This window comes from Triticum urartu, chromosome 7A, assembly GCF_056163025.1.
Source record: "Triticum urartu cultivar PI428250 chromosome 7A, HENAU_Tu73, whole genome shotgun sequence".
Taxonomy (NCBI): Eukaryota; Viridiplantae; Streptophyta; class Magnoliopsida; order Poales; family Poaceae; genus Triticum; species Triticum urartu.
The window spans coordinates 36,838,163-36,865,865 of NC_141879.1; the positions used below are offsets into that span (position 1 = coordinate 36,838,163).

The following is a 27,703-nucleotide window of genomic DNA, read 5'->3' on the forward strand; positions in this document are numbered from 1 at the left end:
TATGCAGACCGAACAGGTTGTCTTCGGTCAGAGCCGTCAACGCGTCCGTGGAATCAGATTGGGCAATGATAGGATCATTACTGTGTTGAGCCGCCAAAGTCATGCCTTGCATCAACGCATGCAACTCTGCCTCAATTGCATCGTTGCAATTAAATAAGCACCGGTAAGCAAAAAAAAAAAATTGCACCTCCATCAATGTCTCCTCGGGATCATGCCGACCGCCGTACAGTTTTAGGAGTATCTCTAGCACAATCGTCGTGGCTGGCTACCTGCCACCATGGAGATCGAGGGCGTTCTATAATTTTTGTGGCAGCTCTCAAGGTGAGCGCAACCGCGGAATCAACAAAATAGAGCTTCCAAATTTTGCTTGTAGGTGGGACCCAGCTGTCATTGGCTATAACTCTTTCTTCCCCATTTCCCCACCCACCCACGCACATCACCCAGAAATTCATCAACCAATTCATAGAACTATAAATAAACACGATTTCATTGATAGATAGGGCCAGGGAAATGAATCGGCCTGCAATTTTAGTACATATCTACTTATATACCTACTAATAAACGGGAATAGGTACTCTTAGCCCGTCACGCATATTTGCAAAAAAAAAAAGAATTTGCCTCTTGATTGTAACCCTATTCATATGGAATAAAACTCTTTTAGGGCATCTCCAACGCCGGCCCTCTGTCTAGCCATATAGCAGTAGTACTCCCAGTACGACTATAAAATTCCAACCGATCTGCTACACTGTTTTGCACCTTTAATCTTCAACGGAATAAGCTCTCGATCTACCATAAGATGCTTGATCTCAACTACCAAATGATTATATACAAATCGGCCCATTTATCATTCTAGCGGTGCTCTGGTTCTTCTTGCGGGTTTTTTGTCTCCTGTTCTTTTCTATTTTGCTTCTGTCCATTTTATGCGGGTTTTGTTTTTTTGTTTTTTTGTTTTCATGACTCTTTTATTTTTCGAAATTTGTGAACTTTTTTCAAATTCGAGAACTTTTCTTGAATTCAAGAACTTTATTCCATACATTTTTTTCCAAATTCGTGAACTTTTATAAAATCTGTTAACTTTTTTAGAAATTTCGAAATTTTAACATGTTCGTGAACTTTTCTAAATCTGGAAACTTTATTCAAATTCATGAACCTTTTCAAAATATGCAAACTTTTTCAAATCTATGAGTTTGCTCAAATTGATGAATACTTTTTGCATTTCACGAAATTTCCAAAGTAAACGGTCAATGATGAGGTTATTGGTCAAACAGTCAACTGACGGCCAAGCTAATAGATCTTTCTGTCGTGCTTAATGGGCCAGCCCAACACGCTTGCAAGTGAGCGCCGCCTAGAAAAACTGGCACATGAGCCGCCATATAGGAGCACTCCATGGGAAACCTAGCCAGGATCCCATACCACTTTTTATTTTCACTAAGAATTAATTTCCGGACACCTAGGCTCTGACATCATGGTTTTGGATGTGGTTTATGTAGTGAAGGGAGTATAATGTATTTTTCTTATCTTTTCTAATTTCAATGAAATTGATAGAGCGCATGTCATTGACATCAAAAAGAAAAAAATGTGTCCTTGTCTCCCCATGCCCAAGGAACCCCAATGGTCATACTACGGGTTTCATGTGAGAAAAATGGCATCATCGCACCGCTCCTCATTCATAGTGTTACCTTTTTTTTCTTTAGCAGGTTTTTCTAGTCGGTTGTTTTGGTTTGGTTTTATCTGCCTTGGCTAGAAATCCTGGATTCTAAACATTTCCTGAATAAAAAAATATTAATTTTAAAAGAGATTTGCAAATTTCTAAAATATTTGTGGATTTCAAACAGTTTTCGTGAATTTGAACAAAGTTCACGAATTAAAAAATGTTAACAAACTTTTAAAATGTTCATAAAATTTAAAATATTAATGGATTTTAAAATATATATATCCATGAATTTTTAAAAGTGCTTACGTTTTTTTAGTATTCACAAATTTTAGTACTATTGTTCATGAATTAAAATGTGAAAAAGAAGATGAAAACGAAAAAACAGGAAAAGAGAAAAAATGTAAAAACCAAAAGAAAAACAATTAAAACTAATAGATAAAACATAGAAAAGAAAGGAAAACTAACAATACCTTCTAGAACCTACTCAAAGCGCGACCACATTACGACTTTCCGGGGCGGTGCCACTGTAGGGTTGTGTACGGGCGACCAACCCGGGTAAACTATAGGAATCTATGGTATCCCTCTACTGCTTGTGGCCACCATGGAAGGCATGCAGATAGATCAGATGTTAGGTCGAACTGCAAGCAGGAAGAGAGAAGAAGAAAGAAACGGTTTGCTAGGAGATAGGCCAGGTAACACCAATCTTCTCCTCTAATTGAGGCAGCAAGGTACCTACCGGGCAACGGGCCATAGTTTGAGGCTTGTTGGAGATTCGTGTAGCCTTTTCCGATTTTTTGTCCAAAGAAACCACCTACCCAACAGAATTGTTTTTTTAAATGTTGGTAGTATCTACCAAATTCATTGATGAGAGAGAGAGAGAGAGAGAGAAAAGTCGGGCTACAAGCGTACCCAAGGCGGGTAGACGGCGAGAAGGCTCGACCAAAACCGGAAGGCAAAAAAAGGAAGAAGAAAGGAGAGCGGGGCAAACAAGACTACATGAAATCAACCAGGGTCAAAAGGGAAGCCCGCTCCAGCCATATTCCAAAGCCGGACCTCTTCTGTTACTTTCTCTATGAAAGCCTCCCTGCTCATGGCTTCTTTCTGAAATATTCGTCTATTACGCTCACGCCATATCTCCCACGACATGAGCTGTATGATGGATAGAGCCCCTTTCCTCGTATCCTCCCTTGTCCTTTCATGACAGGTTGATAGTCATGCTTTGATGGAATCCAAACCTTCCCATGTCGCCGGTAGAAGCGCAGGCATGCGTGTTAAACAAGCCATCTTTTCCAAAGCATACCGTGACCAGGGGAATTCCAAGAGTAGATGTGTCGGGGTTTCTAGATTCCTCTCGCAGAGAGGGCAGAAATAATTGTTTTCCCATCCCCGACGCAGCAGAGCATCCGCGGTTAAGATTATGCCAAGAATGGCCTTCCATAAGAAGAAACGGCATTTACCGGGGGGCCATCCCTTCCAAATGAGGTTGTGCCCCTCGGAGGTCACGGATCCTTCGAACTGAAGCGGGTAGGCTGAGCGGGCGGAATATTCATGGTTCGGTGTGAACCGCCATGCAATAGCGTCAGGCTGGCCATCCTGAAGCACCACACTATCCAGCTTGTCCGCAAGGCTGGAAAGCTCATGCAGCATGTCGTCAGTCAACCCATGTGCAAGGTCACCCAACCATGTCTGATCCGTTAGCGCATCATGTACTGTCCGGTTTTTCCTCGCTGAAACGGTAAAAAGGGTAGGGGCTAAAATTTTTGGGGACTGTCCGTGCAACCATCGGTCATGCCAGAAGCTAGCCTTTCGCCCGTCGCCGAGTTTGATCACTGTTGCCATGGCAAACAGCATGCGCTCCTTGTCATTACAAGGGAGTGGTGACCGTGCCCAAGGACGGGGCGGATCCTGCCAAGCCAACCATAACCATCTTAAACGCAGCGCCGTTCCGAACCTCCGTAAGTCCAGCACCCCTAGCCCTCCAAGATTCTTGGGGCGACATATTTGGTTACATCCTACTCTGCATTTTCCCCCGCTGCAGGTGTCCTCACCACTCCAGAGCCAGGAGCGACAAAGCTGAGTAAGGCGTTTTAAGACCCAGGCGGGCAACTTGTGCACCGTCATCATATAAATGGCCAGCGCGGTGAGACCGGATTTCAGCAATACTAGTCGGCCACTCTTTGCCATCAGACCACCCTGCTACCTCTTGAGCACTGCATTGGATTTCCCCGAAGAGGAAGGGATGATGCAGCAAAGTAGCGTAAGTATTTCCCTCAGTTTTTGAGAACCAAGGTATCAATTCAGTAGGAGGCTATGCTCGAGTCCCTCATACCTACACAAAAACAATAGCTCAACGAAACCAACGCGCTTAGGGGTTGTCAATCCCTTCACAGTCACCTATGAAAGTGAGATCTGATAGAGATGATAAATAATATTTTTTTGGTATTTTTGGTACAGAGATGCAAAGTAAATAAAGTAAAAGCAAAGCAATAATAAAGTGATGGAGATTGATATGATGAGAAAGAGACCCGGGGGCCATAGGTTTCACTAGTGGCTTCTCTCAAGAGCATAAGTATTCTACGGTGGGTAAACAAATTACTGTTGAGCAATTGATAGAATTGAGCATAGTTATGAGAATATCTAGGTATGATCATGTATATAGGCATCACGTCCGAGACAAGTAGACCGAAACGATTCTGCATCTACTACTATTACTCCACTCATCGACCGCTATCCAACATGCATCTAGAGTATTAAGTTAAAAACAGAGTAACGCTTTAAGCAAGATGACATGAAGTAGAGGGATAGTTTCATGCAATATGATAAAAACCCCATCTTGTTATCCTCGATGGCAACGATACAATACGTGCCTTGCTGCCCCTTCTGTCACTAGGAAAGGACACCGCAAGATCGAACCCAAAGCTAAGCACTTCTCCCATGGCAAGAACAACCAATCTAGTAGGCCAAACCAAACTGATAATTCGAAAAGACTTGCAAAGATAAGCAATCATACATAAAAGAATTCAGAGAAGATTCAAATATTATTCATAGATAGACTTGATCATAAACCCACAATTCATCGGTCTCAACAAACACACTGCAAAAAGAAGATTACATCGAATAGATCTCCACGAGAGAGGGGGAGAACATTGTATTGAGATCCAAAAAGAGAGAAGAAGCCATCTAGCTACTAGCTATGGACCCGTAGGTCTGAAGTAAACTACTCACACTTCATCGGAGGGGCTTGGATGATGATGTAGAAGCCCTCCGTGATCCATGCCTCCTCCGGCGGAGCTCCGGAACAGGCCCCAAGATGGGATCACGTGGATACATAAAGTTGCGGCTGTGGAATTAGGTTTTTGGCTCCGTCCCCGATCGTTTGGGGGTACGTGGATATATATAGGAGGAAGAAGAACGTCGGTGGAGCTTCGAGGGGCCCACGAGGCAGGGGCACGCCCTAGGGGGGCGCCCCCTACCCTCGTGACCACCTCGTGGCTTTCTTGACGGAGGGTCCAAGTCTCTTGGATCTTATCTGATGAGAAAATCACGTTTCCGAAGGTTTCATTCCGTTTGGACTCCGTTTGATATTCCTTTTCTTCGAAGCCCTAAAACAGGCAAAAAACGACAATTCTGGGCTGGGCCTCCGGTTAATAGGTTAGTCCCAAAAATAATATAAAAATGGATAATAAAGCCCAATAATGTCTAAAACAGTAGATAATATAGCATGGAGCAATCAAAAATTATAGATACGTTGGAGACGTATCAAGCATCCCCAAGCTTAATTCTTGCTCGTCCTCGAGTAGGTAAATAACAAAAACAGAATTTTTGATGCGGAGTGCTACTTGGCATAATTTCAATGTAAATCTTCTTAATTGTGGTATGAATATTCAGATTCAAAAGATTCAAGACAAAAGTTTATGTTGACATAAAAATAATAATACTTCAAGCATACTAACAAAGCAATTATGTCTTCTCAAAATATCATGGCCAAAGAAAGCTATCCCTACAAAATCATATAGTCTGGCTATGCTCTATCTTCACCACACAAAGTATTTAAATCATGCACAACCCCAATGACAAGCCAAGCAATTGTTTCATACTTTTGACATTTTCAAAACTTTTTCGATCTTCACGCAATACATGAGCGTGGGCCATGGATATAGCACTATAGGTGGAATAGAATGGTGGTTGTGGAGAAGACAAAAAGGGAGAAGATAGTCTCACATCAACTAGGCGTATCAACGGGCTATGGAGATGGCCATCAATATATATCAATGTTAGTGAGTAGGGATTGCCATGCAACGGATGCACTAGAGCTATAAGTATATGAAAGCTCAAAAGAAACTAAGTGGGTGTGCATCCAACTCGCTTGCTCACGAAGACCTAGGGCATTTTGAGGAAGCCCATCATTGGAATATACAAGCCAAGTTCTATAATAAAAAATTCCCACTAGTATATGAAAGTGACATAATGAGAGACTCTCTATCATGAAGATCATGGTGCTACTTTGAAGCACAAGTGTGGTAAAAGGATAGTAACATTGTCCCTTCTCTCTTTTTCTCTCATATTTTTTTATTTGGGCATTTCTCTTTTTTATGGCCTCTTTTTTTTATTATTAATTTTCGTCCGGAGTCTCATCCCGACTTGTGGGGAAATCATAGTCTCCATCATCCTTTCCTCACTGGGACAATGCTCTAATAATGATGATCATCACACTTTTATTTACTTACAACTCATGAATTACAACTCGATTCTTAGACCAAAATATGACTCTATATGAATACCTCCGGCGGTGTACCGGGATATGCAATGAATCAAGAGTGACATGTATGAAAGAATTATGAACGGTGGTTTTGCCACAAATACGATGTCAACTACATGATCATGCTAGCAATATGACAATGATGGAGCGTGTCATAATGAACGGAACGGTGGAAAGTTGCATGGCAATATATCTCGGAATGGCTATGGAAATGACATGATAGGTAGGTATGGTGGCTGTTTTGAGGAAGGTATTTGGTGGGTGTATGATACCGGCGAAAAGTGCGCGGTATTAGAGAGGCTAGCAATGGTGGAAGGAAGGAAAGTGCGTATAATCCATGGACTCAACATTAGTCGTAAAGAACTCATATACTTATTGCAAAAATCTAGAAGTTATCAAAGCAAAGTATTACGCGCATGCTCCTAGGGGGATATATTGGTAGGAAAAGACCATCGCTTGTCCCCGACCGCCACTCATAATGAAGACAATCAATAAATAAATCATGCTCCGACTTCATCACATAACGGTTCACCATACGTGCATGCTACGGGAATCACAAACTTTAACACAAGCATTTCTCAAATTCACAACTACTCAACTAGCATGACTCTAATATCACCATCCTCATATCTCAAAACAATTATCAAGCATCAATTTCTTCTTAGTATTCAACACACTCATACGAAAGTTTTATTATTAATCTTGCATACCAAGCATATTAGGATTTTAAGCAAATTACCATGCTATTAATACTCTCAAAATAATCTAAGTGAAGCATGAGAGATCAATAGTTTCTATAAAACAAATCCACCACCGTGCTCTAAAAGATATAAGTGAAGCACTAGAGCAAAATTATATAACTCAAAAGATATAAGTGAAGCGCATAGAGTATTCTATCAAATTCCAAATTATGTATGGCTCTCTCAAAAGGTGTGTACAGCAAGGATGATTGTGGTAAACTAATAATCAAAGACTTAAATCATAAAAGACGCTCCAAGCAAAACACATATCATGTGGTGAATAAAAATATAGCTCCAAGTAAAGTTACCGATAGAAGTAGACGAAAGAGGGGATGCCTTCTGGGGCATCCCCAAGCTTTGGCTTTTAGGTGTCCTTAGATTATATTGGGGGTGCCATGGGAATCCCCAAGCTTAGGCTCTTGCCACTCCTTGTTCCATAATCCATCAAATCTTTACCCAAAACTTGAAAACTTCACAACACAAAACTTAAAGTAGAAAACTCGTGAGCTCCGTTAGCGAAAGAAAACAAAAGACCACTTCAAGGTACTGTAATGAACTAATTTTTTATTTATATGGGTGTTAAACCTACTGTATTCCAACTTCTTTATGGATTATAAACTATTTTACTAGCCATAGATTCCTCAAAATAAGCAAACAACACACGAAAAACAGAATCTGTCAAAAACAGAACAGTCTTTAGTAATCTGTAGCTAGCGCAATATCTGGAACCCCAAAAATTCTAAAATAAATTTATGGACGTGAGGAATTTATCTATTAATCATCTGCAAAAAGAATTAACTAAATATCACTTTCCAAATAAAAATGACAGCAGTTCTCGTGAGCGCTAAAGTTTCTGTTGTTTACAGCAAGTTCAACAAGACTTTCCCCAAGTCTTCCCAACGGTTCTACTTGGCACAAACACTAATTAAACACAAAAAACACAAAAAAGAGTATAGATAATTTATTTATTACTAAACAGGAGCAAAAAGCAAGGAATAAAAATAAAATTGGGTTGCCTCCCAACAAGCGCTATCGTTTAACGCCCCTAGCTAGGCATAACAAGCAAGAATAGATCTAGGTATTGCCACCTTTGGTAGGCAATCCATAAGTGGCTCTCATGATAGATTCATATGGTAATTTTATTTTCTTTCTAGGGAAGTGTTCCATGCCCTTTTTTAGTGGAAATTGAAATCTAATATTCCCTTCCTTCATATCAATAATTGCACCAACCGTTGTAAGGAAAGGTCTACCAAGAATAATAGGGCAAGAAGGATTGCAATCTATATCAAGAGAAATAAAATCTACGGGAATAATTCCTATTAGAAAAAATAAGAACATCATTAATTCTTCCCATAGGTTTCTTAATAGTGGAATCCGCAAGATGCAAGTTTAGAGAGCAATCATCAAAATCACGGAAATCTAGTAAATCACACAAAGTTTTGGGAATAGTAGAGACACTAGCACCCAAATCACACAAAGCATAAAGCTCATAATTTTTAATTTAAATTTTAATAGTTGGTTCCCACTCATCATAAAGTTTTCTAGGGATAAAAACTTCCAATTCAAGTTTTTCTTCATAAGATTGCATCAAGGCATTAACGATATGTTTAGTAAACGCTTTATTTTGACTATAAGCGTGAGGAGATTTTAGCACGGATTGCAACAAGGAAACACAATCAATCAAAGAGAAATTTTCATAGTTAAATTTCTTGAAATCCACAATAGTGGGTTTAGCAACATCTAGGGTTTTAATTTCTTCAATCCCACTTTTATCAAATTTAGCATCAAGATCAACAAATTCCGAATTCTTAGAACGCCTTCTAGGTAAAGGTGGATCATATTAAGTCCCATCATTATCAAGATTCATTTTGCAAAACAAAGATTTAATAGGGGACACATCAATAACTTTTAGATCTTCATCATTATTTTCATAGGAACTAGAAGAACACGCTTATATAAAGCCATCTTTCTTAGCATGCATCCTAGCGGTTCTTTCTTTGCACTCGTCAATGGAAATTCTCATGGCTTTGAGAGACTCATTGATATCATGCTTAGGTGGAATAGATCTAAGTTTCAAATAATCAACATCAAGAGCAATTCTATCAACGTTCCTAGCCAAATCATCAATCTTAAGCAATTTTTCTTCAATCATAGCATTAAAATTCTTTTGCGAAGAAATAAATTCTTTAATATTAGATTAAAAATCAGAGGGAATCTTGTTATAATTTCCATAAGAATTGTTGTAGGAATTACCATAATTATTAGAGGGATTACTAGGATAAGGCCTAGGATTGAAATTTCCTCTATACGCGTTGTTACCAAAATTATTCCTACCAACAAAATTCACATCCATAGATTCATTATTATTCTCAATCAAAGTAGACAAGGGCACATCATTAGGATCAGAAGAAACACTCTTATTAGCAAATAATTTCATAAGTTCATCCATCTTTCCACTCAAAACATTAATTTCTTCTATCGCATGCACCTTTTTAGTAGATCTTTCAGTATGCCATTGAGAATAATTAACCATAATATTATCTAGGAGTTTAGTAGCTTCTCCTAAAGTGATTTCCATAAAAGTGCCTCCCACGGCCGAATCTAAAAGATTTCTAAAAGCAAAATTCAATTCGGCATAAAAATTCTGAACAATTATCCACAAATTTAAACCATGAGTAGGGCAATTACGTATCACTAATTTCATTCTCTCCCAAGCTTGTGCAACATGTTCATGATCAAGTTGTTTAAAATTCATAATATCGTTTCTAAGAGAGATGATCTTAGCGGGAGGAAAATATTTAGAGATAAAAGCATCTTTGCACTTGTTCCATGAATCAATACTATTTTTAGGCAAAGACGAAAACCCAGCTTTAGCACGATCTCTAAGCGAAAAAGGAAATAGCTTCAATTTAACAATATCATTATCGACATCTTTTTTCTTTTGCATGTCACACAAATCAACGAAGCTATTAAGATGGGTAGCGACATCTTCACTAGGAAGGCCGGAGAACGGATCTTTCATGACAAGATTCAACAAAGCAGTATTAATTTCACAAGATTCAGCATCGGTAAGAGGAGCAATCGGAGTGCTAAGGAAATCATTATTATTGGTATTAGTGAAGTCACACAATTTAGTATTATCTTGAGCCATCGCGACAAACAAGCAAACTAACACACGAGCAAACAAAAAGCAAACGGGCAAAAAGGCAAACGGAGAAAGAGAGGGAGGATAGAGAGAGAGAGAGAGGGCGAATAAAACGACAAGGGTCAATTGGGGGGAGAGGAAAACGAGAGGCAAATGGCAAATAATGTAATGCGGGAGATAGGGATTATGATGGGTACTTGGTATGTTGACTTTTGCGCACACTCCCCGGCAACGGCGCCAGAAATCCTTCTTGCTACCTCTTGAGCACTGTGTTGGACTTCCTCGAAGAGGAAGGGATGATGCAGCAAAGTAGCGTAAGTATTTCCCTCAGTTTTTGAGAACCAAGGTATTAATCCAGTAGGAGGCTACGCTCGAGTCCCTCGTACCTACACAAAAACAATAGCTCAACGCAACCAACGCGCTTAGGGGTTGTCAATCCCTTCACGGTCACTTACCAAAGTGAGATCTGATAGAGATGATAAGTAATTTTTTTGGTATTTTTGGTATAGAGATGCAAGGTAAATAAAGTAAAAGCAAAGCAATAATAAAGTGATGGAGATTGATATGATGAGAAAGAGACTCGGGGGCCATAGGTTTCACTAGTGGCTTCTCTCAAGAGCATAAGTATTCTATGGTGGGTGAACAAATTACTGTTGAGCAATTGACAGAATTGAGCATAGTTATGAGAATATCTAGGTATGATCATGTATATAGGAATCACGTCCGAGACAAGTAGACCGAAACGATTCTGCATCTACTACTATTACTCCACTCATCGACCACTATCCAGCATGCATCTAGAGTATTAAGTTAAAAACAGAGTAACGCCTTAAGCAAGATGACATGAAGTAGAGGGATAGTTTCATGCAATATGATAAAAACCCCATCTTGTTATCCTCGATGGCAACGATACAATACGTGCCTTGCTGCCCCTTCTATCACTGGGAAAGGACACCGCAAGATCGAACCCAAAGCTAAGCACTTCTTCCATGGCAAGAACAACCAATCTAGTAGGCCAAACCAAACTGATAATTCGAAGAGACTTGCAAAGATAACCAATCACACATAAAAGAATTCAGAGAAGATTCAAATATTATTCATAGATAGACTTGATCATAAACCCACAATTCATCGGTCTCAACAAACACACCGCAAAAAGAAGATTACATCGAATAGATTTCCACGATAGAGGGGGAGAACATTGTATTGAGATCCAAAAAGATAGAAGAAGCCATCTAGCTACTAGCTATGGACCCGTAGGTCTGAAGTAAACTACTCACACTTCATAGGATGGGCTTGGATGATGATGTAGAAGCCCTCCGTGATCGATGCCTCCTCCGGCGGAGCTCCGGAACAGGCCCCAAGATGGGATCTCGTGGATACAGAAAGTTTCGGCGGTGGAATTAGGTTTTTGGCTCTGTCCCCAATCATTTGGGGGTACGTGGATATATATAGGAGGAAGAAGTACGTCGGTGGAGCTTCGAGGGGCCCATGAGGCAGGGGGGCGCACCCTAGGGGGGCGCCCCTACCCTCATGACCACCTCGTGGCTTTCTTGACGGAGGGTCCAAGTCTCCTGGATCTTATCTGATGAGAAAATCACGTTTCCAAAGGTTTCATTCTGTTTGGACTCCATTTGATATTCCTTTTCTTCGAAACCCTAAAACAGGCAAAAAAACAGCAATTCTGGGCTGGGCCTCCGGTTAATAGGTTAGTCCCAAAAATAATATAAAAGTGGATAATAAAGCCCAATAATGTCTAAAATAGTAGATAATATAGCATGGAGCAATCAAAAATTATAGATACGTTGGAGACGTATCACACCCTTCCATGTTGTAGTTTTATTTCCGAATTTCATCAAAAAAGGATCAAAGTCCACCTTGGTTAAATTTCTGAGGGAAAGTGGCATTCCCAGGTAGGTGACCGGAAAGTATTTGCATGGAATGCAGAGGGGTGCCAAGACAGATGCTAAGTCAATTGTTGCACATCTTATTGGTAAGGCCATGCTCTTGTCTGCATTAACTTTTAGCCCTGAGACTTGGCCAAAGCAGTGGAGAAGCAGGTGGATCATACGGGCATCATTCGCGTTGGGGTTCATGAACATGGCGACGTTGTCAACGTAGAAGGAGCAGCGCATCAAAGGGGAACGTCCAGGTAGTTTGGTGAGAAGACCACGCGTAGTTGCGAGGCTGAACATCCTTTGCAACAGATCCATGGCCAGGATGAATAGGAATGGGGAGAGCGAGTCACCCTGCCTCAGGCCTTGCCGGTGTTGAATGGCCTTAGTTAGCTGCCCATTGATGATCACCCAAGAAGTGGATGTCCTGAGCAACATGGCGATCCACTCGCGCCAGCGTGCATCGAACCCTCGCGCATCAAGCATGTCCAAGACGTAAGGCCAGGAGAGAGAGTCGAATGCTTTCGCAATATCTAGTTTTAGCAGAATTGCAGGTTGCTTTGCTTTGTGAAGTTTTCTGATCGTGCTTTGTATATATAGGAAGTTCTCCTGGATGCTCCGTTTTTTGATAAAAGCACTTTGGCATTGGTCAACTAAGCTTGCAAGTTTAGGGGCCAGCCTGGATGCAAGGATCTTGGTCAGGATCTTGATGAGGCCGTGCAAGAGAGAGATTGGTCGGAAATCCTTGAGCCTGTCAGCCCCTTGCTTCTTGGGAAGAAGGACCAAGATAGCAGTGTTAATGCGATTCAGGCCCCGGCTGTCCATGTGGTAGAGCTGGTTCACGGCTGCCAATAGGTCGGTCTTAATAATTTCCCAACAAGATTTGAAGAAGCCTCCTGAGAACCCGTCTGGCCCGGGTGCTTTTTCGGCGGGTATATCATCAATTGCACGTTTTATCTCCTCTGAAGAGAAATCACCCTCCAAGTCCGATAGGTCAACATGGTCCAGATCAAGCTCGTCCCAATTAAGGGCTGCTGACCTCGGGCTCTCCGAGCCAAAGATGTTTTGGAAATATTCATGTGCATGTTGTCCCATTTCCTCGAAGGTGAAGATCGGTCCCCACGGTCCCTGAAGCAGGTGGATGGTGTTGCGCTTATGCCGTGCGTTTGCTTTTCTTTGAAAGAATTTGGTGTTGGCATTCCCTGCTTTCAACCACAACACACGGCTTCTCTGCCTTAGCTTTATTTTAAGGAGCACAGACAGCCCTAAGCCTCTAGATTTCAGGCGAGACCGCAACTCCCGCTCGCTTGTGCTTAGAGGCCTATGGTCCTGTGCGGTGTCCAGTTGTAGAGCGATCTCGTTCACCATCAACGGTTGCTTGTGAATGTCTCCTAATATTGATTTGCTCCATGCTCTCAAGTCCTTGCTCAGTCGATGGAGTTTACAGTTAAATTTGGTGATTGCGGAGCTGTTGCGGATGGGCCCATTCCAAGATTGAGCCACGATCTCCTGAAAGCCTTGGATGTGCTGCCAATAAGATTCAAAACGGAATCTCTTCTATTTGTCTTGATGATCGTGTCATTGTAGAGCTGTAGAGGGTAATGGTCCGAGACCGAGGACGCTTTGGGCACCAGCTTGGCGCCGAGAAAGAGCAATTCCCATTCGACATTGCAGAATGCGCGGTCTAATCTGACTAGGGTTGGCGAGTCCTGCTCATTACTCCACGTGAAACGACGCCCTATTAGCGGGATCTCATGTAGGGTTGATCTGTTTAGGGTGCGGCAAAATTTGTTCATCCATCTACGATTAACTCTCTAATTGTTCTTATCCTGGGGGTCCTTAATTAGGTTGAAATCACCAATCACCAACCACGGTTGGGTCATGGCGTTGTGGATTGCAGCCATCTCATTAAGGAAGGACTGTTTCCGAGCGTCGTCATGAGGGCCATAGACCGTAGTCAATGCCCAAGCCGGCCCTCCTTCCGAAGGGGTGAAGGTTGCAGTAATGGAGAAATCCCTAATGGCAATGTTGCTCACACTGAAACACTCAGACCGCCAACAAAGAAGTATTCCTCCCCTCATACCATCAGCGTCCAGGGTCGTGTGTTCGTCAAAAAGAGATCCAACGATCTCCCTTCGGTCCCTAACAGAGGTGGCAGCGATCTTGGATTCTTGGATGCACACAATGGAGCAGCGTGTGCCTTCAACCATCGCACGCACAGTCGCCCGACGCGCTCTATCATTCAAACCCCTCACATTCCAGTTCACTAGAGAAAGTTGTTCATTCATAAGGAAATAGTAAAGGCATGCAGATAAGCGGCGAGGCATGGCTTGCCAAGGCCGGCCAACTACTGGTAGGAGCGACGGCTCGCTCGACGGCCTTCCGGCCGTGCACACACAAGTTCAGTTGGACACTAATCATGGGAAACTAAGAAGACATGCAGCAGGGGCGCAGGTGAGTGCGCTACATCGCCCGAGCGGCGAGCTCATCCAGGATGGCCTGGAGCTCGTTGTCTGGAAGGCGCAGCTGAGCCGGAGTGGAAAGCCCGGCAATCTCTGCCAGCTTCGCCACGTTCTCCGGTGGCATCGGTGAGCGGAAGAAGTGGAGGTACTGGAGCAGCGTGTCATTGTTGAAGTCCTCCGCCCTCCTGATGAACCCAAGCTTGACGCTGATCGCCGCCTACGACCGCCTCAAGGACGAGAAGTTGGAGTGCTGACGGGAAAGACGGATGCTCTGCCTTGATTTCTTCATGGCCCCCAACAGGCGCTGCTTGAATGGTCGTGATGTTGCTTTTGGGGCTCCAAGGAGCGAGTCGGAAAGCAGCGAGGCGATCTTGCTGATGAAGGCCCGTTGCTCATCAATATGCAGCTTGGAGACCTTGGTGGTGATGGCAGTTAGGAGCCCAGGTCCTGTCAGGTTGGCCTCCGCCAAGGCCCTCCCGGCTCTAGTCTCCTCAACCAAGGGGATCAGCTCGCTGTCCAGGGCGTGCACCGGCTACATGTTGGCCGTCGCAGCGCCGGGGCCGAAAACCACCTCAGGGCCGGTGGCCCAGCATGGGTTCCAGCGCAAATTGTGGAGTTGGGCCGAACCCCAGGTGGGCAGCCAGCAGGGGCCCGCGTGCAGCATGGTCGTCTCCTAGTCTCCTGGCATGGTTGTGGTCTCCCAGTCCCCTTGTATCATCATGGAGGAGGGATCAGGTAGCCCCCAACCCCCCAAGCTCATCGGTCCCAGGCAGGGCGGCAGAGGGGGCAGGTCATGGTTGCTTTGTCTGGTCAGGCTGAAGTACGATGCCATGCCTGCCGCAGTGATGGATGTTGCATCCTGGCATGTCAGGTTGAAGTAGGAGGCGATGCCCGCAGCGGTGATGGAAGTGGCGTCCTGCATGGTCAGGTGTGGCCCGAGCATGGGGCCAAGAGGCAGGAGCTGTTGCGGCATGCAAAACGATTGCCCAGCCACGGGGAGGACCGGTGCAAGGTTGGCCTGTGACGGGCCCCCAGTCTCTGTTGCCGCCGACGCCAGCGCTCTGGCAGCGAGATCAGGGGGCGGCAGAGTGGACTCGTCGAGCCCTTCGTCAGCAAAGTGCCCGGTGGTCGGGGCATCAGCTGCACTTTCTGCATCGCTCCTGGCGCCTTCATCAGCCTGCTGGACTGTATGCCCCTCTTCCACCTGTACTGGCTGGGCGGGCCGCCCCTCCATGGGCGGGGGGACAGGCACCCGCTGAACCTCCAAGGACAGGGTCACGAGCACCCGGTCACGGCTCTGCTGAACGGGCCCGCACGCAGTACGCGGTGCAGCCCTGCCCATCCCGACAGAAGCCACATGCTGCTGCCTCTCCACAGGGACGTCGATCGGCACGGCAACCCCATCCCGGCGCCTGTGCCGGCGCGACTGGGGATCGTACGTCGCCGTGTCTCTGCATTGCGTCTGGTCGCGCATCCCCTTCCAGAATCTCTTGCGCCCTCCCTCTCGGCCTTGCTGACCCCTAAGCCTGCTGCCGCCCTCATCATGATCCTCGTCATGGCGGCGGCCAATGTTGAACGAGCCAGCCGAAGCCACCGACCGGCTCCGGCCTTCGCCGTCCTTGATGCCCATGCGCCAATCTTTGTGCTTGTAGCTCCTTGGCCACTCCCCAAACACACCTTCAAGAAGTGGTGTGTAGTCCTTGACCTCATCCAGGTGTATGAGCACCGGAAAATGCGGCCCTTCCTTGCCTTGCTCCCTGGGAGTTCCTTCAGGCAATGATCCCCTCGAACGCTGCACGTCCGGCCTGTTGAGCACGGTGAAGTCGGATGCAAGAGGAATCTTGTCTGGATCCCAAGCCCAAATCCAGGCAAAGAGCGCGGTGCAATTTGTCTTGGTCAGGGACTGACGCTCGATGAGGTCGAGGTCGCAGTCGCGCCCGATGACCTCCTGGACCGAGTCCCAGTCCCACGCATTCAGCGGAAGACGGTCGATGGCGACGCGGCAGTAGAAGCGCCACACCCTGTTTCCACCAGGAGGGGGGAACCATGGCCTGAGCTTGAACTGAACACCGACGACGACCACCGTGTTGCGCTCAAGGACGAGATCGCGCTGATGACGCTCAGCCAGAGTGAGGATGAAGTCTTCCGGGAAGCATGGAGCGACATCGATGTCACGGCAAGAGAAGTCGTGCTCGCGCTCGATCGCCCGGACCACCATGTCCGCAGTGATGCCATCCCACGGCGACGAAGCCGTGAGCATCAGGGCCGTAGTGCGCAGCTTGTAGGCCTCCTCCTCCATCGCCGGCGTAGACACGATGGTGCAGCTGGACATAGCCGGGCTCCTATGAGCCTCTCCCGGGATGAAATCCATGCCCGCCCCAGCCGCGCAGTTGGCGGCAGTCGGGCGTCGAGAGGCCTACACGACAGGGGGAGGAGCTGTGGAAGGCGTCGGTGCAAGTGGGGCGGGGGCACGGAGAGTAGAAGGGACTAGGGTGGTGGCGGAGTGCGGTGGAGACTGTTGAGCTCTGGTGGGACGGGAGGTGCACTCGCGCTCCAAATGCCCCGTCCGCCTGCAGTTGTAGCAGACCTGGGGGGTCTCGGCATTCAATGACTTGAAGCGAGGCATCTGTAGCAGCAATTGCCGAAACGCAACTTGAATGCCATGGCCGCAGTGTGCGCAGACTGGTCATGGCGCCTCTGCTTCGGATCCTTTGGCTGCTGCGGGAGTTGATTCGCCTGGCGCCGAGCCAGACGTTGCGCACGCCACGAAGTGGCCACCGCCCAAGGCCCGCCTTCTTGGTCACTGACACGGATTTGAGCGGCGGGCGCGGCTGGGAAGTGAATCGCGGAGATCGGAGCCGGCGTGCCAGCGCCCGCCTGCGCATCGACAGGAGGCTCCTCGGGGAGCGAGCTTCTCCCAGCCACGATGATTGATTGGAGGCGTGGCTTGGGAAGCGCAGCAACAGCAGCCCAAGAACGGCCATGGAGCTCTGCCGAAGCTGCCTGCGCGCATTGCAACCCCCCCGGAGAGGGAGGAGGGGTAGATGGGGGACTTACATGGCAGGTAGATGGGGGACTTACATGGCAAGCAGCAGACTCTCCAACGGCGGTCAGAGCCACACATGGCAGGATCCTCCCCGAGATTGGATCCACCCACTCCGCCAAGGGGCTCAGATCCGCCGCTCGAAGGACGATGCAGGGGAGGACGCGGCCAGAGACCCCATCAATGAAGGCGGACTGGGCAGCGCTGGCGTTGAAAGCGGTGGGTGCAGTGGTTGTGGTAGGTGGCGCGGTATCGCGATGCGGAGCGCGAGAGCGGTGCGAAGCCATCTTCATTTGTGCCCTAACAGAATTGTTAAAAAGGACCCCTCCAAATGAAACTGACAAAAAAGACCCCCTCGACGGTGACGGCATGCGCGGCGAGCGACATGTGGCACCTGCCGCCATAGTGTGAGGCGGCGGCCCCTGCCGCCACCGGGTCAGGCGGCAGGCTGGCCAGAACAGGAATCCGCACCCGCGACGTAACGGGGTTGGCATGGTGGGCCTCGCCGCCTCAGGGGCAGGCGGCGTCACTGTAGCTGCTGGGCCCCGCCGCCTGAGGGGCTGGCAGAAGCCCTGTGCACGCTATGCAATTCAGTTTAGCTATGAGGAGTACCTGCTAATTAACCTCATAAGACGGCTGCAGCACTCGAGCTGTCGATTGACCATCAAAGAATTCAAGGGTTAATCATGACATGCACATAGACTGACCACTGACCCATCAATTAGTACGCCTTCTAATTAGCATACTTGGAGAGACAAGAGACCAGTGCAAAGAACGGGAGATGTTCTAGTAGTGAATTTTTGCATGCAGACGATAACGACAGATGGGGGAATCGGCAGCGCGCGGCATGCACAGGGCTGCCGCCAGCCCCTCAGGCGGCTGGGTCCATCAGCTACAGTAATGCCGCTGCCCCTGAGGCGGCGAGGCCCACCGCGCCAACCCCATTACGTCGCGGGTGCGGATTCGTGTTCTGGCCAGCCTGCTGGCTGACCCGGTGGTGGGAGGGGCTGCCGCCTAGCACGATGGCGGCAGGTGCCACGTGTCGCCCGCCGCGCATGCCGCCATGGCTAAGGGGGTCTTTTTTGTCAATTTCATCTGAAGGGGGTCTTTTTTAGCAATTCCGTTAGGCAGGTGGTCTCTTTCGATAAAAAATCGCCTTTTCCATGTAAAGTGGTTGTCACTCGGTAAAACTAGGAATACCGGAGAAATACACAAATGTATCGAAGATTGGTCTTTTTCTAACAACAATATAATTGAAACCATTGTTGTTGACTTCACTAAAATCACATATCTGAAATAGGAAATCTTTCTACAAATTGAATCTAGTTTTTACAAAAAGAATTAAAATCACTTGTGTGAAAAAAATTGTTCTTTGAAATAATTGAAATATGTATTTTGATAATTCAATCCACTCTTTTGAAATAACTAAAATCACGTTGTGAAATGTGAAATCTTTATAAAGATATTTCAATCATTTCTTAAATAATATAAATATTTGTTATGGAAAATAAATAGGTTTTACAAAATAATGAAATAATTGAAATCACTATCTTGAATAATCGAAATCTAGTATCTTCCAATACCTGAAATCAATTTTTGAAAATTATATAAATCACTACTTTGAAATAATTGAAAAACCCTTTACAAAAAAGGTAATAGTAAAATCTGAAGTCACTTTTTCTGAAAAAATTGGAACCGTTGTTTCAAAATAACAGAAACAATTGAAATCTCTCATGAAATTTATTTTAATTATCTCAATCAGCTTGTGAAACAATGGTATTTAAATGAGTTCAAAATACGTGCATATTTGACTTATTTGAAAGGTCTTGTCATCGGGATTTCAAATATATAAAAAATCAATTTTTGAAAATTATATAAATCACTACTTTGAAATAATTGAAAAACCCTTTACAAAAAAGGTAATAGTAAAATCTGAAGTCACTATTTCTGAAAAAAATGGAACCGTTGTTTCAAAATAACAGAAACAATTGAAATCTCTCAGGAAATTTATTTTAATTATCTCAATCAGCTTGTGAAACAAATGGTATTTTAATGAGTTCAAAATACGTGCATATTTGACTTGTTTGAAAGGTCTCGTCATCAGGATTTCAAATATATAAAAAAATCAAAAAATTAAATTTTGATTTAAAATATGTGAATACCACTAAGAAATAAATTGAAGCCTTTTTGTATGTGATTAGAGGAGAGAGAGCAGTAGAGCCATGTGCGTACTACTAACAAAAAGGTGGTGGGACCCAATGGTGATTGGTAGTGTTTAATGAGATGTAATGTAGCCAATACATCAGCATAATTTGGGTGTGGACCCTTGACAGTACGGATCTCGGCACGCTTGGATGGCGGATCCTTCCGCGGTTTCTACCTTTATAAATGATTTTAGCCAAGCGAATGTCTCTATTTCCGCCCTTGCAATAACAATGGCGCGACGTCGTCAACCAGGCCAACACAAGGAGGACCATGGCCATTGCTTTACAGGTCCTTATGATAATGTCTTCTTTTGCCTTGCCATGGCGTAGAAGAAGACATCACCATAAGTACCCGCACAAGAAGACACTGTCACAAGGACAAGGAAAGCAATGGCCATGGTTCTTCTTGTGTTGCCCTGGTTGAGGTGCCATGAGGAGAATAGTCTATTTAACCTGGGTTGGCATGTCCTTTGTGTTGTGCTTGGTGTGCTCTTCCTGCTGTTTTATATAGGGGCAAAATCATATATTGGATGGATGTTGCTCAATAGTTTCTTGTACTTATCTATCTCCTAAATTAATGTTGAGATATCTTGATCCATTGCTTCTTGCATTAATGCGGGCATGCTTTTTGTAAGCATTAATTGTATTTATTTGATCTTATCTTCAAGTGAAACCTAATGCGGATGCTCAAATGAAATCGAAATCAATTCTTAGGCAACGATTGAATCTTGCATTTATACATTCTCTAATGGTACTACATTGGTATTGATATCATGATATCGTTTTGGGTAGCGGCTACATGATGTGTTCTATCCTGATATAGCCTATTTCTGTGGTACCCTTAGGCTGTTGCTAAGAGTGCATAATCCTACGGTCGCCTGGGGACTAAAGAAACTGGATCTAGATTTGCATTCTTCTAGATATAGAGGATGTGTGGTGGATCCACAAGTGACTTTGACAGAGCTAGAGTATGAACCAGTATAGCACAATAGAACAAACTTATTGAGGTTCGTTGTAATAATTAGCACTCTCAGAAAGGCAAACATGTATATGGGCACTACACACGCTTACAAAAATACAAATCAATCGATACATATATACTTATATATATATATATATATATATATATATATATATATATATATATATATATAACTTAAAACAAAACAGAGCAACTAAAAAAACAGAGGACAAAAAAACAAATGGCACATTCTAATTCATCAAGTAGGGACCAAATGGTGAGACCATCTGTCCATTGATTAGCAAACTAGCATCCGACGGTGAACCATCTCCGGCCAGCCGACGGCCGGCTGGCGCGCTCCGCCTTCCTCTTCTCCTCCTCGCAGGCGCACTTGGCCTCCTTCAGCTTCTTCACCTGCGATCATTTCCAATGGCAAAAAGATTTCAGCAGTTCGAACAGGGTTGCAGTGTGCATTTTGCAGTCGACAGCTCGAGATCACGTGTGCGATGTAATGGCGTCGATGGACAGGGCTCGTGTACCTTGGCTGGGTGGCTGGTCTTGTTGCGGTTGAGCTGGCGGGCGCCCCTCTGCAGGATCTGCGCGGCGCTCCAGCTGGCCCCGGCGCCGCCTCCCGCCGCGGCCGCGGCGCGCGCGCGCATGGCGGGGTCGGGCAGCGGCGGCTCGGACCACGCGCAGTCCTCGGCCGGGCGCGGCATCGGCATCGGCATCGGCATCGGGAGGGACGACGCGGCAGCCTTGCCGCTCCCGGAGCCGTCGAGGTCGAGCTCGCAGCTGAGCTGCCTGATGCGCGACTCGAGCAGGTTGAGGCGGTCCATGAGCGTGCCCCTCACGTCGCGCGCGTCGGCCTGCGGCTGGAGCGCCGACGGCATGGACTTGCTGTGCTGGTGCCGCGGCGCCGGGCGCGCGCCGTCGCCCTCGGCGACCGTGGACGGCCGCCGCTCCTCCTCCAGCTGCCTCAGCTGCCAGCCATTACCCAAGAACGCGTCAAGAACGGGGCCGCCGTCGGCACAGCAATGTCAATGTGTAAGTAACGTGATCGATAAGCGCGTACCCGTAGGTCGATCTGGTCGAGGCGGCCGAGCAGGCTGTCGGGCGACGGCGGCGCGGGGAGGGCGCTGATGAGCACGCGGCGCTCGGATCCGACCAGCACCTCGGCGGCCATTGGCGACGTGCAGTACAGCACTGACTACTGACCGATTAACTCGTAGCAGCTCTATCGTGCGCGGGAGATATAAAGGAGGGGGTGGCCATCGGGCATGCATGGTAGGAGGGGGGAGTAAAGATCGGCGGGGTCGTGTGGACTGGCCGGGTCTTCTCCTTCCTCCGCCGCCTTGATCTCATCTAGCTTCAGCCTCACCGCCAGCCACCACTCAGTCTCCATGATCCGTGTATTCAGAGCGTGGAACGGTTCAGAAAAACAAGACCGTAGGGTACGCTAGCTGGGCCGGCGATCCAACCAGTGAACCAGGCTGGGCCGATGCGTCGATTTCAGTAACTAAGCCTTGTTTTGTTTTTTTTAGGGGAAGTAAGCAAGCCTTGCTGAGATTATTATATCTGTCAAATCCTAATTTATTTATCTAGCGAGCGGCAGGACGCTCGCTAACGGCCCACAACGGCTGTCACTTTTAGCAAGTTTATGTCCCCATCAAATAAAAAAGAAAAGATTCTTTCTCATAGTAAAAAAGATAGAAAGAGCATGCAACGTGTTTTTAATGGGTTCGGCTCACATGCTGAGTTCCCAGCAGGAATTATTGTATAGGGCGAATAGGTGAGTGCCACGTGTCCTTGTGGGCCAAGAGCTTCAACTAACTTAGATTTAGTTTATGCCACGTGTTCATGGGAGTATTTCTTTCGCCCAGAGGGCTGGTGACGAAGGACTAAAGCAGTAAGAAGAAATAAACTAAATCTAAGTTAGTTGGAGCTCTTGGCCCACAAGGACACGTGGCACCTATTCACCCTGCATAATAATTCCTGCTGGGAACCTAGCAGATGAGCCGAACCCGTTTTTAATTACGGGTTGGAAAGCATCCAGGTATGAACACATTAATTTAAAGTTCCTTTTCATTTTAAAAGCCATAACTTTTGAACCAAACATCAAAATTAAGATCCGCTCTCACCGTTGGAATCCTTACGACGTGCTTTTCAAAACTAGATCCCGCATGGGTATGTTTCGATAAAAAGAAATTATGCAATTTAGTACCTCGTTTTGTGCAATTGCCTAGTAGTCGATGTGCAACTAGCTGACCATGGATGTGCAACTTTCCACCTACCCCGTGGACGTGCAGTTTTCACTGATGTCACATCCATCCCCTCAAACTACCTCTTCCAGTGAGATGAGCAATTTCCTCTGTTGCTCAGGCCAACTGCCTAGTAATTGACGTGCAACTTTCCATTTGCCCGTGGATGTGCTTTCACTATTTACTGCATCCGCCAAATTTTTAGTAGTGGTTGTGCAGCTTCGGATACTGCCACAGCCAAAGTCTAACAATGATATGCAACTTTTTCATATACCCCCATGGATGTGTAGTTTCCCTGCTAGCACACGGTCCAAACGACCCCTGCTAGTGAGATTCGCAACTTTCGCACTCTGATATATGTAACTTTTCACAACCCTCATGAATGTCAATTTTTACTGTTCAACTGTCCTTGCTTGTGAAATGTGCAACTTCGTATGTTGCCCTGGCCAACTACCTAGCAGAGTTTGTGCAACTTTGTTTATTACCCCCGCCAATTAAAAATACATGTCCACAAATAGGAAGGGGAAGGAGTTGGACTTTGACTAATAGGCAGTTGACTTGAACAATAGACTAAGTTACACAAATCTCTTGCAGGGGAGGTGGGAGTAGGGTGTGTCGACAGTAAAAAACTACGCATCCACGAATAGGGAGGAGGGTTGCACAACGACTACTTGGTAGTTGATCGGGATAATAGAATAGTTGCACATCAAAATTGTCATGGTTGCTACATTGCAACCTCATGAAAGTTGAATCATGCAGATCCAAAAATTGGATTTGAAAAAAGTTGCACGATGTAGTACTAAAATTGCACAATACAGTACTAAAGTTGCATAATATAGCACGAAAGTTGGCATCGAAAAAATTCATCAAAACATGCCCATGCGGGATTTAGTTTCATAGATCTCGTCACGAGGAATCCAACGGTGCAAACGGATCTGAATTTTGATGTGTGGTTTAAAAGATATGACTTTTTAAAATTGAAAATCTGAAATAAATATGTATGAATTTATTTTTTCTATTCACACATGATAAGTCTGATCGCATTTAATGCCACCAATCACATGCACTAAGAGACAAAACATGTTCATGCATGCATTCGATAAGTGACGGAGCCAGCGTGATGTGCGAACAAGAGCGGCCGCTCGATTCGTCTAAATAATGCGTAAACACTTTTCAGATTTCAGGATTTATTTTTATCTCTATCTGTGTTGGACCTTACTATAGGAAGCAACTAACCAATGGTCATCTTTTTGAGGCCTCCTGTTAGAATACAACTTGTATTAGGATTATGACTCTTACTCGGTTTGTAATAAAGTTAGGTAGATGCGGCTTAGTTTTTATATATACTTCTTATACCGGTACAATATTGCATCAACAATTATTTAATACATTTGTACATGGTATCAGACTTTCGATCCTAGGATATGGCTAACCCGTCAGCCCCGCCACCGCCGCCGCCGTCCGGCTACTTCAAGCGGCTCGCCGCCAAGGTCGCAGTGGCCATGGCCTCCTCCGCCTCACTACTAGGAAAAGGGCTATAGATAGGATTGACACTAATGGCGCACCAGGGAAGTAGTGCGCCACTACTATATACTAATGACGCATCAGTTGGTGATGCGCCATTAGTGTGGAAGACACTAATGGCGCACCAAAAAACTGATGCGCCACTAGTGATAAATTTTTTTTTTCATTTTTACATACATACTAATGGCGCATCCTATCTCTGGTGTGCCATTACTAGTTCTAACTAGTAATGGCGCACCAGACATGGAGTGCGCCAGTACTGAATTTTTTTATTCTTTTTTTTGCAAAACTATTAATGGCGCACCGCCTCACAGTGCGTCATTATTAGTTTAAACTACTAATGGCGCACCCTGTAGAAGTGCGTCATTAGTATATATTTTTATATCATGAATATTTTTAAATATCATGGGCACTTTTTGATTTCATGAATATTTTTAAATTTCATGGGCACTTTTTGAATTCATGAATATTTTTTCAAATTTGATGATATTTTTTCATATTCAATATGATAAAATATTGAATATTCATGAGGACACTCGATCTCGATCCCCCTCCATCTCGATCTCGATTTCCCCTTCATCTCGATCTTGATCCCACCCGCGCCTCCTCTTCCCTCTTCATTTTTTAAAAAATAATAATAAAAATAATAATTTAAAAATAACAACAATTATTACTGTTTTTATAAAAAAATATTACTGTTTCATATTCATATTCATTTTCTAAAAAATTATTACATGCAACAAAAAATTACTTATGGCGCACCTCTGGCTGGTGCGCCATTGCTATATATAAAAAAAGATTACTAATGGCGCACCTCTGCCTGGTGCGCCATTGCTATGTAAAAAAAAGATTACTAATGGCGCACCTCTGCCCGGTGCGCCATTGCTATGTAAAAAAAAGATTACTAATGGCGCACCGACCGCTGGTGCGCCATTAGTAAGATTCCTCCTAACTAATTCCCTCCCTCTCGCCAGATCCCCTTCATCCCTCTCCCTCGCCCCCCTAGCTAATTCCCCCCGCTGCCCCGACCCACGCCGCCGACGACGACCCCCCGCACCCTCCCCCGCTCCACCGCCGCCGACGACCCACCGCACCCTCCCCCGCTCCACCGCCGCCGCCGACCCCCCGCACCCTCCCCCGCTCCACCACCGCCGCCGACCCCCTGCACCCTCCCCCGGCCCGCTCCACCGCGGCCGCCGACACCCCGCACCCTCCCCCCTTTTTGATAATATTTTCAAATAACAAATTTGATGATATTTTCAAATAACAAATTTGATGATATTTTCAATTAAAAATAAAAAACAAATTTGATGATATTAAAAAAAACAAATTTGATGATATTTGATGATATATTTTGTTCTAGTCCTCATGAAAATAACAAATTTGATAAAAAACAAATTATTAGATGCAACAAGAAATAATGAAAAAAAGAAGTTAGTAATGGCGCACCAGAGGAGGGTGGGCCATTGCTATCAGAAAAAAAGTTACTAATGGCGCACCAGAGAATGGTGCGCCATTGCTATGAGTGTTTTTATGGCGCACCCCTGATGGTGCGCCATTACTAACATTCCCCCCTCTATAGCTGGATACCCGGCCCTTCGCCCGATACCTCCTTCCCTCTCCCTCGCCAGATCCCCTTCCATCCCTCGCCACACCCGCTCCGGCTCCCCCGCGCCGCCGCCCCCGCTCCCCCGCGCCGCCGCCCCGCGCCCCCTGACCCGCAAAGCACGTGGCCGACGGCCTCCCCACGACCAACCGAGGCGCCCAGGAGGACCGCCGTCGTCTTCCTCTTCGACTACGAGGACCCGGACGAGCTCGGACGCCCTCGAGCCACCCCTTCGACGCCGCCGCCGACCCCGACCCCGACCCCTCCGGCGATTGGCCACGCCCGCCCAGGTACCTCTCCTCCTTCCTCCCTCTCCACCCTTCCTCCCCATTCCCTCCCTCCCTAGTTCTTCTTGCTATATGGATCAGAACATATGGAGCATTACTATTGCTATATGGAGCATTACTATTGTTCTTCTCTGAACCATTACCATGAAGGAAATATGCCCTAGAGGCAATAATAAAGTTATTATTTATTTCCTTATTTCATGATAAATGTTTATTATTCATGCTAGAATTGTATTAACCGGAAACATAATACATGTGTGAATACATAGACAAACAAAGTGTCACTAGTATGCCTCTACTTGACTAGCTCGTTAATCAAAGATGGTTATGTTTCCTAACCATGAACAAAGAGTTGTTATTTGATTAACGGGATCACATCATTAAGTGAATGATCTGATTGACATGACCCATTCCATTAGCTTAGCACCCGATCGTTTAGTATGTTGCTATTGCTTTCTTCATGACTTATACATGTTCCTATGACTATGAGATTATGCAACTCCCGTTTGCCGGAGGAACACTTTGTGTGCTACCAAACGTCACAACGTAACTGGGTGATTATAAAGGAACTCTACAGGTGTCTCCAAAGGTACATGTTGGGTTGGCGTATTTCGAGATTAGGATTTGTCACTCCGGTTGTCGGAGAGGTATCTCTGGGCCCTCTCGGTAATGCACATCACTTAAGCCTTGCAAGCATTGCAACTAATGAGTTAGTTGCGGGATGATGTATTACAGAACGAGTAAAGAGACTTGCCGGTAACGAGATTGAACTAGGTATTGGAATACCGACGATCGAATCACGGGCAAGTAACATACCGATAACAAAGGGAACAACGTATGTTGTTATGCGGTCTGACCGATAAAGATCTTCGTAGAATATGTAGGAGCCAATATGAGCATCCAGGTTCCGCTATTGGTTATTGACCAGAGACATGTCTCGGTCATGTCTACATTGTTCTCGAACCCATAGGGTCCGCACGCTTAAGGTTACGATGACAGTTTTATTATGAGTTTATGCATTTTGATGTACCGAAGTTTGTTCAGAGTCCCGGATGTGATCACGGACATGACGAGGAGTCTCGAAATGGTCGAGACATAAAGATTGATATATTGGAAGCCTACGTTTGGATATCGGAAGTGTTCCGAGTGAAATCGGGATTTTACC

At 45.5% G+C, this 27,703-nt stretch overlaps 2 protein-coding genes across 2 annotated transcripts; both read right to left on the minus strand.

Annotated features, from left to right (window-relative positions):
- Positions 1–15,328: 15,328 nt before the first annotated feature.
- Positions 15,329–17,026, minus strand: LOC147957412 (uncharacterized). The gene has a single exon (XM_087531686.1). The coding sequence runs from the start codon at positions 17,024–17,026 to the stop codon at positions 15,329–15,331; it is 1,698 nt and encodes a 565-aa protein (XP_087387812.1).
- A 4,049-nt stretch (positions 17,027–21,075) lies between these two features.
- LOC125525524 (uncharacterized) lies at positions 21,076–22,329 on the minus strand. The gene is made up of 3 exons (XM_048690532.2): positions 21,936–22,329; positions 21,403–21,843; positions 21,076–21,277 (listed from the first exon to the last, which is right to left on the minus strand). Exons 1-3 carry the CDS (start codon positions 22,044–22,046, stop codon positions 21,170–21,172), a joined length of 660 nt encoding a protein of 219 aa, XP_048546489.2. The 5' UTR covers positions 22,047–22,329; the 3' UTR covers positions 21,076–21,169.
- Between the last annotated feature and the right edge of the window lie 5,374 nt (positions 22,330–27,703).

Bases quoted from the DNA above. Each gene is read 5' to 3' on its own strand.
- LOC147957412 (XM_087531686.1), bottom strand. From the start codon at position 17,026: ATGGATTTCATCCCGGGAGAGGCTCATAGGAGCCCGGCTATGTCCAGC.
- LOC125525524 (XM_048690532.2), bottom strand. From the start codon at position 22,046: ATGGCCGCCGAGGTGCTGGTCGGATCCGAGCGCCGCGTGCTCATCAGC. The intron at 21,844-21,935 runs GTACGCGCTTAT...AATGGCTGGCAG, and splicing joins TCGACCAGATCGACCTACGG to CTGAGGCAGCTGGAGGAGGA. The intron at 21,278-21,402 runs GTACACGAGCCC...AAATGATCGCAG, and splicing joins AGACCAGCCACCCAGCCAAG to GTGAAGAAGCTGAAGGAGGC.